Source organism: Phascolarctos cinereus, unplaced genomic scaffold, assembly GCF_003287225.1.
Source record: "Phascolarctos cinereus isolate Bilbo 61053 unplaced genomic scaffold, phaCin_HiC Scaffold_3;HRSCAF=262, whole genome shotgun sequence".
Classification (NCBI taxonomy): domain Eukaryota; kingdom Metazoa; phylum Chordata; class Mammalia; order Diprotodontia; family Phascolarctidae; genus Phascolarctos; species Phascolarctos cinereus.
The window spans coordinates 97,960,141-97,975,774 of NW_027555736.1; the positions used below are offsets into that span (position 1 = coordinate 97,960,141).

The 15,634-nt window shown below is 40.7% G+C and overlaps 1 protein-coding gene across 4 annotated transcripts in view; it reads right to left on the reverse strand.

The window, feature by feature from the left end:
• Positions 1–219: 219 nt before the first annotated feature.
• The window catches only part of VTI1A (vesicle transport through interaction with t-SNAREs 1A), a 401,209-nt gene continuing 385,794 nt past the window's right edge, over positions 220–15,634 (reverse strand). For 2 of the 4 annotated variants that reach the window (XM_020988025.2, XM_020988024.2), the window contains one exon: positions 220–2,481. In XM_020988025.2, coding sequence (XP_020843684.1) covers positions 2,388–2,481 — 94 coding nt within the window. In that variant the 3' untranslated portion in view covers positions 220–2,387. The remainder of the gene's footprint in view (positions 2,482–15,634) is intronic. The other 2 variants (XM_020988031.2, XM_020988030.2) reach the window with 1 other exon arrangement.

A 15,634-nucleotide genomic window follows, 5' to 3' on the forward strand; every position in this document is an offset into this window, starting at 1 on the left:
CAACTCTCCCTAGAGACAAATGGGCTTGCCTTACCACAGGGGGTCATTACAGGAGTAGAGCAAAGTGGAGCTGGAGAGGCGTGTCTATTCAACTTTGATAGCCCAATCCCAAAGTGCAGAAATGAAATTTGGGCAACAGTACGTACTGACAGCAACGTGTGCAAAAGGCAATAACTGATGAAGGGGTGATACTTGTGGAAAAAACAAACCAACTAGTCCTTGAAAAGTTAGCATTCTATTTATTCTGCCGCTGGCACAACAATGACTTCAACATGCACTGTAGGTTTAAGTAAAATATTTTAGAGCTGAAAAGTCTGGATTATAAAATTGATTAAGCTCACTTGGTGGACCCCAGAAGCCTGCTGGGTACTGGAGCATGATTAGGTAACTAGATAACTAGATGTATACTTTAGCTAAGATCAACAGATCTGAATGAAGACTAGAGGGGATGTTCTATTACAGCCATGCTATTAGTGCTCCCAAATAGGAAGGAATGCTTTTAAAGAATGATTTCTGTAAGGTTTTTAGTGCTTACAGATTTTTGTTATCTGAATAAAAGATTCATGACCAGACGGATTCCTAAAGCTGATAGGAAAATTAACATAGGCTCCCATTCCTTCTCCAGGTCCCACTTCACTCCATCTTATTCCCTCACCATCATTCCAAAGGAAAGGCTGAAGCTTTATTTACACAATACTAAATGATTTATCGGAACACATACATGCCCTAACCTGCTTAGATAAGTACCATTTCTCTGGCGAATTTCACCATCCTTGCATCCCTGCATTTCTTTTCTGAACGGTAATAGTTCTCTTCTGAGTTGGTTTGGAAAAAAAGAAGGCAAATGTTCCAGCCAGGTGATTGCTGGCTAGGCATACAAGTTATTAAACATTTTTATGAGAGACAACAGGTTTGATTTCGAAGACGCTGAAGCTTCCAATTATATTCAAAGGCTGCCCTAGAACTTGGAGCAGCCTAGGAAACTGTAATAAAAACACCTTTTGCTTCATGGCTGAGGAAAAAACAAAAACAAAAACAAAACAACAAAAAAACCAACCAACCTACCTCACAATTTTTGCTTGAACAACTTTAAGCCTGATTACAAATGAACTCATTTCTACCCAGTACTTCAAAAAAGAAACCCGAAATCACAAATCAAATTACAGGTTGGAACAAATATCCAATTCTGGAAGGTTCTGAGAATATTGGTCAGTCAAAGCACCAGCTAACTGCCTCTCTCTTATTCCTGCACACCCCTCCTTTTTTGTATTCTGCTGTAACTCACTGTTTTCAAGGAGGTTTAGTAGATGTTTCAGATAAAGTTTATTCAAGTCTTTCTTAGTACAGAACATCATCATATTTATAATCACATTTGAAATTTCACACTAATGGAGTCATGTTCTCCCTCTCACTGAAATATTCATGTTCTCTTTACATACGGAAGTGAAAATGGAGAGAACCTTGTCAGACCTTTTACTTATACTAGGGGCTGCGTTTGGCAGCACAAATATTAAAACTGGAAAGACAGAGAGATGATTAAATTGGTCTGGAATGCCCAGGTCACAATTAAATGTTGTGCAAGGCCTCATCTTGCTAGTAAATATGAGGAAGTCTGAGCTCTTACAGAGCAAAGAAACCCTTCTCACAGCCAGTAATGAAAATTGTAAAAAGTGGATATTAGGCAATTTTAGTAAAAATATATTAAATAGAAAAACGGGGAAAGTTGTAGGTCAATTTACTACATGGCCCACATTCCATAGCATCCTTTACAATTAAGCCAAAGAGGTTTGCTCCTTTTTTTTTTTCCCCTTCTCCCTTCTCATGAACTGGATTGGTTCTCAGGAGAAACTCACTTTCTTTCTTCATCACCTGGTTTCTTCTTAACTTGTACAGTTGGACACCACAGAAAGGCTTATACAACAAGGGTTCTGACAGTCTGACACCCAACACAAGCTGACAGAAACATTAAGTAACTCATATCTCTTCCCCTTCCTTCTCCCCTTATTCCCCTAATAACACCTCCCCCTTCTCCTCTCCCCCTCCCACCTGGTCCCCAACAACCTGGCCTTTTCTATTTTCATAGACTGGAGAAAGAATTTAACAAATACCGTTCTGATCACTCAGTGAAATTTTTTCAAGTCAAATACTAAGATTCCCAAAAAATATCTCTGTGAAGACATCAGCAGGAGGGGAAATCACCCCATATGCAATCAAGAATAGAAAACATCTTTTACACTCCTTGCACCAAAGTTGAACAGTGGCAAGAGTGGGGGAGGAGAAGGGGGCACTCGGGCCTGTCAGTGCAAAGGGATGATTCATGTGACCACTTTGTCTTAATTACTCAGAACAAGGCGTGTGGTGCTGTATATCAGGGAAGAGCAGATACATCAGTGTCCTTTGACAGAAATAAAAATAGCCGTCAGGATGGTGACGACCACGATGATTGCCAGGATAACCACCAAAATACGGTTTTGGATGATCCTATAAAGAAGCAAAGAAAAAGAAGAGGAAAATCAATCATAGAAACTGGAACAACATTTGCCAAACCACACATAAAAGACAAACCTGTCTAATCAAACAGTGAGGGGAAAATTGGTCCCTGGATACCTATAAAAGGGACATGTTTGTGTGTGGTGTGTGTGTGTGTGTGTGTGTGTGTGTGTGTGTGTCTGTGTGAGAGAGAGAGAGAGAGAGAGAGAGAGAGAGAGAGAGAGAGAGAGAGAGAGAGAGAGAGAGAGAGAGAGAGAGAGAGAGAGAGAGAGAGAGAGAGAGAGAGAGAGAGAGAGAGAGAGAGAGAGAGAGAGAGAGAGAGAGTGGGAGAGGGAGAGACACACAGAGAGAGAGACAGAGAGAAACAGAGAGAGAGACAGAGAGAGAGAGAGAGAGAGAGAGAGAGAGAGAGAGAGAGAGAGAGAGAGAGAGAGAGTGGGAGAGGGAGAGACACACAGAGAGAGAGACAGAGAGAGAGGTGGAGAGGGGGCAGTGCAAGGTGGGGGTGGTGTTCCTGAAGTCTGCAGTTTGAGGACTTCACAAATTGCAATACAAAGAATAACTTCATAATGATTTCCATGCTGCACCGATGACACTCAGAAACACTTGCTGCAAGCTAAGTAATGCAAAAACTTTTCTGGGATCTGACTGCAATATAGTCTCTTAAGTGATCAAGGGACCCACATCATTTTCTCTTTTTAATCTAATATGTGAGACAAGGCTCATTTTTAGCGTTATTTCTTATTAAGGTAAAAGATTCCAAGGAAACACACGTCAGGGAGGTACCTACCTGTACAAAAATACCCAGGGAAAAGTATAAAAGGGAGCTGGGGGGGAAAAAAAGGATAGGGATAAAGAAGCAAGTGTCAAACTGTGAAGCTTGTGCTGTAAAAGCCTCATCTGTCATGGGAGTGTCACACACGTTCCATTATGCTAGAAGGGAATGTTACATTTGCTCAGTAGCAAAAAGATGGAAATGAGAAATAATAAAAAAAAAAAGATGCTGGAAGTCCAAAACCTAGGTATCATTCAACATTTGTTGGGAGAACCTTTATCCCTATGGCTGCTAAGTAGAAATCAGTCCAAAGTCTACTGAACAAAGATTGGTCAACAGAGATAATCTAAAATCCAGAATGAATAGAGACAAACATTCCACTATGCCTGGGGAAAGCTTCTGATGAACTTATTTCATAATTTGCTGTTTGGTTTTTAGAAAAGGATCCCAGTATCCTAATGTTTCCTCAAGACAGGGGGAACTTGGGTCACACATAGTCTGATGTACTCTCACAGAACCTCAAACAAATAGAAAGAAAAGTAGCTATTTAAACCTCCCTCTCTCTCTTACACACACACACACACAAACACACACACACACACACACACACACACAGACACCCTGCCCTTTTTCTAGATACAGTATTTTGAATGTGGAGTTTCTACTCAGAGTCTAAATAAATCCTTCAATTTATGGAAGACAGACTTTTTCCATGCAGTCCATAAATATATCTGCTTATGTAGATTCAAAACTCTACATAGATTCTGGATGAATGAATGTGTTGTGTGTAGCAATAAATTAAAATGCAGTTTTATCCAAGTTCAACTCCCCCCTTTCCACCTCTGCCTCCCCTATAACAATCCTACCCCCCTCCCCAAGTAAATGGATGGAAGAAAACTGTCACATCAGACAAACACACTCCCTTGTGACACTCTAAAAGGACTAGCTCTCTATCCTCCTGACAGGTTACAAAATGATCACATTTGCTGACACGTCTTCCGCAAAACTGCTTTAGTGCTTGTGTCCACTCTCCTCGCAGGAGATGAATGGCCTGTTTTGTCCTCATTTATCACTTAAAGCTCAGCCAAGATCCGTCTCGTTTATTTCTCCCTTCCCCACTAGAAAGGCTATGCCAAGACATTAATTCTTTGCGATGACAGCTAATTCAGACTTAACAGGACATATTTACTCAGCCAAAGGAAGGTATGGGGGAGTCTTTCAATAAAAATACTTAATGCCATAGCAAAGGGAATCTGCTTTTATAGATATTGGTTCATGCAAATTTGGTGGCTTAAATTTTCACCTGGACTGGACTTCTCTTTTCTTCTTTGGTGCATGTGTCTCCTGAGAATAGGCTTGGAAACACACTTATTTCCCTCAGTCTCTGTGGGAAATGAGATCTCTGTTTTTCCAGAAAGTTACCATGTGGCTGGCTTGCAAAGGCAATCGGCAAAATTGGAACTCAGCAGTAAACTAGATTAGAAGCATGAAAACGCTTTAAAATTCTGCCCTAAGTAATATACGGTAATAGGCCTCTTGTATAGTTTGGTTGACAACCATTTTATTTGTGGGTTGAAGGCCTCAAGGCATCCATGATGCTAATTTACACAGGATTAACTATGGGGAAAACTTGTTTAATCTAAGGCATGTTTAGAAAAAATGCGTGCATGGGAATGCTTACATCCTCAGTTCTTCCCTGGCCTGTTTAATTGGGTATCTTTATTTCCAGCCCCAAAGAAGATTCCATCCAGAGAGCTCTCCTAAAGTCTCATGTGTTTAATTCATTTAGGGCACACCTGATCTGAAGATTATATATTGTCTCTATCTTTCAGAGGCTCGCAATGAGACAACAGAACACTCAAGAGGAAACCACATACCTGTCAATGAGTACTTCTATTAAAGAAAGGGTAGAGGACATATAAATATATAAATATATACATATATATGTATATATACGTACACATACATACTTCATGGGTCTGTGATTTTGTCAGCGTGATTACTTCCTCCACTGACAGATCACACTCCTTCTACGATTTGGTAAATGGTCTGTAATGGTAGATCACAGCTCACCCATGCCTTCTCATCCTAAGCACCTCTTGTCCACGTCCTCCCATAAATCCATTACAGGGGGTTCATCCAATATCTGGATGGCTTTTTCTAGGTCCCTTGATATTACACAGGTATCACTGCAGAATGTGGGCTGTCCACTTGTTATCTCTTACTACATGATAGGCCTACTTTTTTTTTTCCCTGGTCATAGATTTCTTAGTTGGTATCTTTTGCTTTTATGTACAACTGGCAATATGCTGCTTATTTACCATGCATTTGGTCACCCAAAATTTTGTCTCCTTGGACTTGCAAGTCACAGATCAGCTAGGTGGCACAGTGGGGTTGCTAGGTGGCACAGTAGAAAAAGCGCTGGGCCTGGAGTCAGAAAGACTAGAGTTCAAATCTGACTTCAGACACTTACTAGCTGTGTGACCTTGGGCAAGTCACTTGACCTCTACCTGCAAAACACTGGAGAAAGAAATGGAAAACCACTCCAAATCTCTTTGCCAAGACAATCTTAAGGATGGCTGGTCCACGGGGTCACAAAGAGTCGGACACAAATGAACAGCAACAAATCATAGAGCATCAGTGGAATGATGGGTATTAAGAATGATTAGGTATTAAGAATGATTGGATTTTGTTTTAAGGAGAAGTTTGCAAAGTCCTACACTGTTTACCAGAGGCAGTTTAGCATCTATGTTCCTCTTACTTAGTTTCGGGCTCAGCTTACTGTCCATTTGCAGTGTATATTCAATATATATAAAGTGATGGACCAGCTCTATGGGCTTTCCATTCAACTGTATCTCATAGTCTGGACAGTAGACATCCATTTATTTTTTTCTGGTGTAGCTACATTGGTCAAACTCTTAAGTGATTATGGTTCTTATTTATAGGAAGCTCTAAAATGTTCCAGGGCTCAATGCAGTAAACACAATGTCATAGCAAACAGTAGTATCTAGATTACCTACATGTGTAGGGATTCCCTTTTCTTGTCTCTAACCTAGTTATTTTTTAGGCAGTGGCAAATATTTTTGAGGGACCATCCATCCCATCCATCTCTGTGTTTTATGTCTCACTTGGTGTTAATAATCAGAGAATTATTAAACAAAGTTAACTCTGTTGTTGTGTCTATCAAGGAATCTGTGATGGTCTTAACCACGTGGTATAGAAGACTCCTTGCTGGAGGGAAAGTCTTGGTGGTAGCTTTCTGCTTTACCAAATGAAATGTTAAAACAAAACGAATCAAAACCCAGACCCCAAAAATGATAAACACAGTTAGATCTTATATTCTTCTCATCTTTAAGTCAAGTGTGTGACTGTAGAGATGTAGTATGCTGTAGAATATAATTTGTGAAGGCTTTCCTATACTCTTCTGATATTGTCACTAAAGATGACCTTGATATGGTATAAAGGAGCCAAAATGATTCTGTAGAATGGAGGAAATAGGCATCTAGATTAGTATTATTGATGTTTTGATAAACTTCTGGGCAACATTAAAGAATTTCTTCTACTCTTTTGGCATTGCCCTTTCTTTCATATATGAGAAGCAACATAGTAGAGTGAAAAGAGTACACTGGCTTGGAAGTCAGCAGGCTGGAATCCCACATCCGATGCTCACTTACTGCCTGGGCTGTTTGTGCATGTCACAACTTCTCTGGGCCTCAATTTCACATGTGACTGAAACGAGGGAGATGGACGAGATAGCCACTGGGGCCCCTTCCAGCTCCAAAGCTATGATCCTAAAACATCTTGGAAATTTATTCCTTAATGCCTTCAAATGATGTCAATTAAGTTCAAGCGTTTATTAAGTGTCTGTTATGTATAAACCACTATGCTGAGCACTAGGAACACAAAGGCAAAAAGGAAAACCAGCTCCCCCTCTGAAGGAGCTTCCAGGCTAAGAAGGAAGTTGCCTCCTGTACCAACCTTCTCTTTGTATACATCATCTAGTCCAGGTATCCTTTCCCTTTCTTTCTCTTTTCCTTTTTTATCCTCCCTTCTTCTTTTTCTCCCTTTCTCCCTTCCTTCTGTCCTTTCCTTTCTTCTTTCCTTCCTGCTTTCCTCTCTCCTTCCCTCCCTTCCTCTCTTCTTTCATTCCTTAATCCTTTCCTTCCTTCCTTCCTTCCTTCTCTTCCTCCTTCCTTCCTTCCTTCCTTCCTTCCTTCCTTCCTTCCTGCTTTCCTCTCTCCTTCCCTCCCTTCCTCTCTTCTTTCATTTCTTAATCCTTTCCTTCCTTCCTTCCTTCCTTCCTTCCTTCCTTCCTTCCTTCCTTCCTTCCTTCCTTCCTTCCTTCCTTCCTTCCTCCTTTCCACTTTTCTTCCTTCCTTCCCTCTCTCCCTTGCTCCCTTCCTTCCCTCAATCAGCACATTAAGTCCTGTGATGTAAAGAGTACAAATGCACTAACTCCATTATCATTGATGGATAAAACAGTTTGTTATAGAAATCTTGACATGATATACATTTTGAAGTTTTCCCTTTGGGGAATTTATAAGGGAGAAGGGAATCTGTACCATATGAGTCAGTGTACTTGGGTTCAAGCACTGCCTAGCTCCACCACTCACTACACATTCGAGCTACAGCAAGACACTTCATTTTTCCATACCTTAATTTCCTCATCTGTAAAGTGAGAAGGTTAGACTGGATTCATTCATTTATCCAAACATTTATTAAGCACCTGTTGTAGTCAGAGTCCCTGCCAGGTGATGGTGGTGGTGGGGAGGGATATAAGATAAAATGCATGGGTTAGACAGGTCCCTTGCCTTTATGCAACCTAGAGTCTTCTCAGTGAGATAAAATATAAACATACAAAGCATTGAGTGATAAGTTCATTAGACAGTAATAAAACAAGGTGTGCCTATGTGAGGGGCCAAGACAAAGGTCTTCACCAACTTAGGTCATCAGGGAAGGAATGATGGAAGATGTGACATCTGATCGAACTGGGCCTTTAAGGTAGATGACTAGATGACCTCTAGGTTACTTCAAACTTAAACATTTTATAGTTCTAAAAAAAGATCATATTAAGAAGAATAAATTAAGCCAGAAAAAGATGAATGAAGTTAATTGGGATGCTACCCACATTAGATGAAACATGGGGTATTACTCAACAGCAGGAAAAATAATCTTTTTTTTTTTTAAGTGGGGGGAGGGAACATTTACTTTCAAACTAAAGACTGGCAAACATGTGGATATTCTGGAATGTCAAGAAAAGACCAGAGGTTAAAGCAGAGAGATGCATGATGGAGTTTTGATTCTGGTCATAGTTGTCCTCCAAGATGACTTTGGATCTTAAGAGTTTAGGTGGGAGTAGCCCTTCTGAAGAAAGCAAAACTGAGAATTGAAGGACCCCCAAAGAGAAAGAACAGTTAGGCCAGCTTGGAATCTGGAACAATGGTTGGCATTGGCAGGGGCCATCTGTAACAAAGCCCACAGTACAGTCACAGCCAGACACTGCCAGTGGGTATTGCTGTAGGCAAAGCAGAAAGGCATCTAGAGTGGGGAGGCTGAAAAGCGGGCTTCCCTGGCTTATGAAAACGTGAAAATCTGAGGAGGAAAATCCAAAATGACTGAGTTTCTAACTTGGGGGAGGGAAGAAGGACCTAAAATTCAATCAGATATTTTGAAAGAGGAGCTCCAACCTACCCCCACTTTGAAAATGCAAAGTGTGTTTACCAAGTAAATAATTTAAGAAAGAATATACACTTAAAAGAAGACACCCATTGAAACAGCCAGGCTAAACTGCCTCAAGGCAAAAATTGGTGCATTTGCATGTTGCATTCTATTAAGTTAGCTCACTGTAGCTTTAAAAGAATGCAGAGTCAAATTAAAAGGAATGTGTGACTGAAACATCAAGGATTCTCCAAGTTTACATTATGAATCACAGTGCTGTTGATACAAGATGAATTAACCATTTACTTTGAGGCTGAGCTCACTGAGTCCTGTGGAAAATACTGATCTCTGTGTGGAACCAAGGAAGAGGCTAATCTTTTCATTGCTATACTCTCTTCCCTGCCAGAAAAACAAGCTCATGTTGCTGGAAGAAGGCACTCTAGAAGACCTGCTTTGGTTTGGGCAGTTCAGCCATGAAGAAGAAGCTGCAGCAATGGTTACCTACCACCTCTGCCTCTGGGAGTCCTACTCGTCATAAGGGCCTGAGAACCAGTCAATCACGAAGTTCCTTCTGGTTTGAGTCCATTACTTTTTCCAAGTCTGGCAAAAGCTGTATCAGCTCTTTCTTTTTTTGTCTTTGAAAACAAGGATGGCTCCTCTTTGTTTGAAAAGGCTTAACCCTCTTTTCCCTGGCATGTCTGGTCATAACACCTAACCTTTGACAGCAGTGTCTGAAGCTGCCCGCAGAGGCATCTGTGCACTGACAAACCAGCATTCACTTTCAGCAAATCACTGGCTCATCCATGTCCCCTGGCTTCCAAATCAAGCCCCCTTTCTGAATGTACACACTTCTCTGGCTTGGAGGCCCTACTGAGATGATATCCTCTATTTCTCTACTCACTCAAATATCTGAACAAAGCCTGTTTCGTCCTTTTTTCCCTGAGTTGGAAATGCTACTTGTAGACAAGAAGCTATTTCAGCAGAAGCTTATTATCAAACTTACATTAAGGATGCCAGTGGTGTCTAAACCCTTTACAAGCTTGCATTCATTAGCTGCAGAGTGCATGACATCTATGCAGGTTCAACACAATGTCTTGTACATGCCTTCCTGTCTGACTGACCAGAATTGAATAATGATGGCTTGCCATTTAGGGTTTGACAGCACTGTAGCGATTATCATGAAAATGAGCAATCCTGGGGACAGGTTATAAGCTTTGGGGCAAAAGAGTCAGTACACACTCCTCTCTGGGTGCTTACCTGAAAAGAAACACTATCTAGGTTCCAAACAAACTCAACAATGGGCATTGATTGGTATATCCACCATCAATCAGATTTACACAATGATTTTAATTTAGGATTTTCAAAGCAAGGCATCATTATCACCTCAGCACGATTCCTGTGCTGATTCCAATGTGCACTACTTGCAAACATGTTTGCAAGATCTTCCATGACTTTATGGTTTAGGTGGGGACATTCACAAAGCAATCACCAAAATCAATGAGATGCTGTGCATAGAATGAAGTCCTTTAGCTTTAGTCAATTGAGACCCAAGATGAAAATGAACATAATAGTTCACTTTTAGATTATACAATGCTCACTCTTTTTTTTTGTGTGTGTGTGTGCAATGCTCACTCTTGCCAGGTATATGTCCATGACTACTTTGAGAGGGATTCCTGGAGTTGACATATACTTACTCCCAGGATAGCATGGTGGTCATTATGCCTTAATTTTATCAATGATCATGTCTGGTATTTTTGTATAGACTCGCGTCTTCAGACCCAGTGGGTTCTTTCATATCATCATTATTCTAGAGAAGGAAAGTGACATAGTGGAAAAAATCTTGGCCTTTCAGCCTGGAGATCTGGCTTTCAGATCTGGCACTGCCACTTAATAGTTGTGTGGTGACCTTGGGTAAGTGCTTCATATCCCTTTGGACCTCAATCCTTTCCTCTAAGAAGTTCCTTTTACCTCTGAAGGTCTATTGTCTTCTCTAAACTTTGAGAAAAAAGACAACATGTTTTTGGGTCTTTGTCTTCCCAGCACAGGGCTTGGCACACAGAGGACATGTAATAAATACTTGGCAGTGAATGGATAGTTTTCTATCTTATGTCTGACTTCAATAATAATAACATTTAAGGCTATTTACAAAGCAGTTTACATATATTATTTCATTTGGTCCAGCACATCATTTCTTTTGATGCTGAGCAGATAATAATTTTGTCAGATAAGAAGGGTATAGAGGCTCAATGGCTTGCTAAAGGTCACATAATTATTAAGTAGTAGAATTGGGACATGAGTACAAGTCTTCTGACTCCCAAGTCCAAAATTATTTCTCATATTCATCCACCTAGGGCTGGGCTTCTTTGGGCACAGGTGGAATGAGAAGCAGCCTAAGTGGGTGATTTGAAAAAAGCTGAAAGGTCCCTGGCAAAGGATCACGGAAATTCCCACATTACTCATGCCTTTGGGTAATGACACCAAAGGACCTGTTAAAATGCAAATGTTACCATAGCACATATTATGCCATTAATTAGTCATTAATATCTATCTCCAATTAGTTCATCAGGTTAGGTTAGGGCTCTGAGGGAATGGGAAACACGGCAGAATTTTGATGCTGCTGGGGTGGGGGGTCTGCCCACCCACCTGGAAGGAGAACCATGGTAGGCAGCTCTGAGTAGCCTGGTTGAGGACACTCAGCTCCCTAAAGAGGAAACAGAGCAAGAGTGAAAGAAGGGCAAAGGGAGCAAGCAAACTCCAACTGGTTTCCAAATTTGTGGAGACCTAATTGGCTCACCCTCCCTCTCACCACGTGGGCTGCAATTCTACTTTATACAGAACAAAGACATGCTTAGTCCCTGCCCTCTAGGGGCTTACTGAGCTAGAAGGAAAAATCAGAATAACAAGGGCACAACTAAGGTTATAATTATAGCCATTCTAATAATAAGGCAATTTGTTCTGTGCCCATAATCCTGGATTTTCGGTGGTGTGACCTGGAGCAAGGCACTCCGTGACACTCAGCATTTAAGTTTCCTCCTCAATAAAATGAGCCGACTCACCTACCCACAGGGGAAGGAGGATTAACTAATTAAAGATTATAAAGCACTTTGAAAAGGTAAAGCCCTTTTAACACACATACTAATACTACTCTCAGAGAGGGCTGAAAAGAAAATGCCAGCTCAGGGATGGTAAGAGTCACAAGCCCTCTCAGGCTCAGGGAAGCTGAGGTGTCTTATTTGTGGTGCTTAGTTGGGGGTGCCAAGCTGGCCCTTCCGTCTGTAGGGTGGGATACTCCCTCCCACAGACTGGCATCTGGGCTTTGAGTTACAGAAGTCTCCCCAGCAGGGCTGAACTTTCTCTCCAAGGTGGTAATGGCTACATCAAACAGGCGAGAAGAGACGTCCTATTGGCTGGAATTGATGATACCTTTTCAGTCTGGGAAGAGCGCCAAGGAAGACCTATCAGAGACCACTCCTAACTCTGATAGGTTCTGATCAGGAACATGTCATTCCATTATGTTGTACATTGCCAAATGTGTATATCACATTTCAATGCAGGTGCCATGACTACTGTCACCATTAGAAATGGACTGGAGCAGGGTGGCTTTGGAAGAAGCTCCTTCACAGGATGGCCTTCATCCATTCATCCTTCATTCTGGTGGACTGACCCAATCAAAGACCTTGGAAGCTGTTTATGGGTGAGGGGTTCATAGACTTGCGGAATGTTAGAACGAGAAGTGACCTCAGAGACTGTCTGGTCCAATCCTTTCATTTTTCAGGGAAGGAAACTGAGGACCACAGAGAAGAAGTCACACAACTAGATAATGACAAAGCTAAATAAAGAACCAAGGTCTTCTTGTTTTCAGCCATACCACAATACACTGATATTTCCTTGTTTTCAACCTGCACTTAAAAATGTAGTTGCCTTTGTGAATAGATAACATTTTAGGAGAAAAACAAGGAACAGATTAGGAAAGATTCCACTAATCAATCACATATTTACTAAGTACCTACTAATGTATAAGGTATCACCAGATGTTATCTATTCTACCTGTCATTGAGGACCATCAAACATACCTTCCTACATGGAGAAGGAGATTTAATAATTGCCAAAGACAATACATCTCAAAATTTAATAGCTCTTCCTGTCAAGAAGCAACAGGAGTGATTTAGGCTCAATATAAAGAAGTTTCTGACAGGGCATGCATAATGAAAGGGATTTAGGAAGGATGAATGGGTATTACCTTTTTTTTGGTGGGGTAGAGGTGGCATCTGGACCTATGATTTAATTAGTGTGGAAAATTCTTACTATAGAAACTCCCTAAGTTGACATAAATGGGCAACTCATCTGTCATCTATAGTCTTAGAGAGCTGTCCGGAGCATTGGGAGGTGAAGTGACCAGCTTCATGGTCAGAAAGCCAGGGAGTTGCCAGGGATAGATAGGTCTTCCTGACTCCAAGGCTGGCCCTCAATCCATCAAGCCATACTACCCTTCTATTATGTGTTGCTATTTCTTTAAAATGAACACTTTTGAAAATTCACTTTAGCCTGCAATGATTTTATGATATTAACATTATTAGTACTGATAAGAGATTCATGGAAGATTCTCAAGCAGAGGTCAGGTGATCACTTGTCAATGACATAAAGGATTCTTATTTTATGTACATGTTGGACTAGAAAACCTTTACAATCCTCTCCAAGTCTGAGATACAGGTTCACATTTTTAGATCTGGAAGGGACCTTAGGAGTCAAATAGTATAACCTCTCATTTTACAGATGAAGAAATTAAGGCCCAAAGAATTTAAGTCACTTGCCCATGGTCAGACAGGTTATATAAATGGCAGAGCTGAGATTCAAATCCTGGTCTTCTGAATAAAGATCCAATATTCTTTTCACTGTATCACAATGCTAAATATAGTTCAATGTGTGAATACAGTCTTCAGTGCATTATTAGAACTGAATCATATCAGTGCTAAATTCAGTGCTTTATTTTAATCTCAAATCAGACAACTCCAGAAGATTATCCATGCATCTGCCTACTTCCTTGGGATACAAACTATTCTTTTAAATGGTCAGTCTGGAAGTGTTGTTCTGCTATCATAGAAACTGTGAAAAATGTCCTGCAATTATGAAAAGTCACCAGTTTATTAGCTCTATCAGAGTCAGAAAGCATGTCTTATTCTTTGTTTCTCTCCTAGTACCTAGTAGATGCTTATAATTTGTTGAATTGAACTGAGTAGTTGAAATCAGCCTGACTGAGGCTGAAAAGCCCCTGAAGTGAGTGATAGCTTAAGGAATTTTATGTATTTACTTCAAAGATATATAATTTAGCTGATGTGGGCACTTTCTCCACTGACAGGGATTTCAAACCCTCTATAATTTAGTCTTCGAGAGTGGCTATGGCCAAAAAATTCATCCCTCTATAGCTGACCTGGTAATGAGCCTCTTGGAACTTAGCTAGGCTGGATCTCAGACAATAGAAGGACAGGCTGTCATTGAGCGCATACCTGGAGCCTTGACAACTTGGTAAGACCGGCCAGAATGCACAGTCCACTGGCAGAACCTTTGGAGAAACACTTCCACTCCACAGTGTAGCATCAGTGTAAGCCTTTTGTGGAGGAAGAGGTGTAACATATATTAATAATTTTCAATTAAGCAGCATGTTTCACCTGCTTTCTTCCATCTCTAACAGTTATGTAAGTCCTTCAAGTACTGTTGGTGATTTCATTAAATTTTTCTAGCTTAACCTGAAGCTATCAACTTGGCCTCACTCAAAAGACTATAATAGAAAAATGATATTCTTCTCTAAATCTATTTCTGGGGCATCTGCAGAGTGGTTTTCCAACTCAATTCTCTATAATTTTGGCATGTTGTATTTGTACAAGTGTATGCATTTTAAAGTATACTACAATGGGTAAAAGTCCCGAGGGGGGAAAAAAATCTAGGTGGTCCACAGGATTTAATAAATTGAATTCTTTTGGTATAGTGGCTACAGTATTGGACAGATAGAAAGACAACAGAGTACAGCCTCAATCCTTTGTTAGCTAAGTAACCTAAGGAAAAGACAAAGGTACTTATACCCAACTATAAAATGGTAATAATTACATTGGTTCCAAGCTTCTTCACAGGGTCTGTAAGCTCATGCCATTGTTACTGTGGTAAAAAGCATGTATTCTCTAAGTTCTAACACCATCTGGACCCACAAAACCACAGTAGTCAGGGAAATGGCTACACACTGGGTGAATGCCTAAGGAACACCAACTGGATTGAACTGGTCAGATGTTACAAAGAAAATGAAAGTGGTTATGCCTATCAGTGATACCAAGGGCACAGGGCTTGTCAGCCAGACCTTCCAGGGGTCTTTAGCCTTTGGGCAGCCTAAATCATAGCATTCTTCTCCCTGACATTTTGCCTCTCTGGCATTTAAGGTTTGAAAAAAAAGATTGCCAAGAAAACCACAAGACAACGTCATTGTGGAGCTACCATCCTGCAATGAATATGGCTTCCAGATTCCCTACACAAATATCGGACAATGAAACTGAAATATTATCACAAGAAAAAGCACCAAAATCACTGAATCATTCGTTTCACCATGCCTTGACTCACTTGTGACGCTTGCCAAATTAGTGGCAATTTAATAACACAGTTGTGGCTAGGGGATGGCCATGTTCCTTCTACCTCACCCATTGTAGATCTTTGTTCAGAGCATTTAAA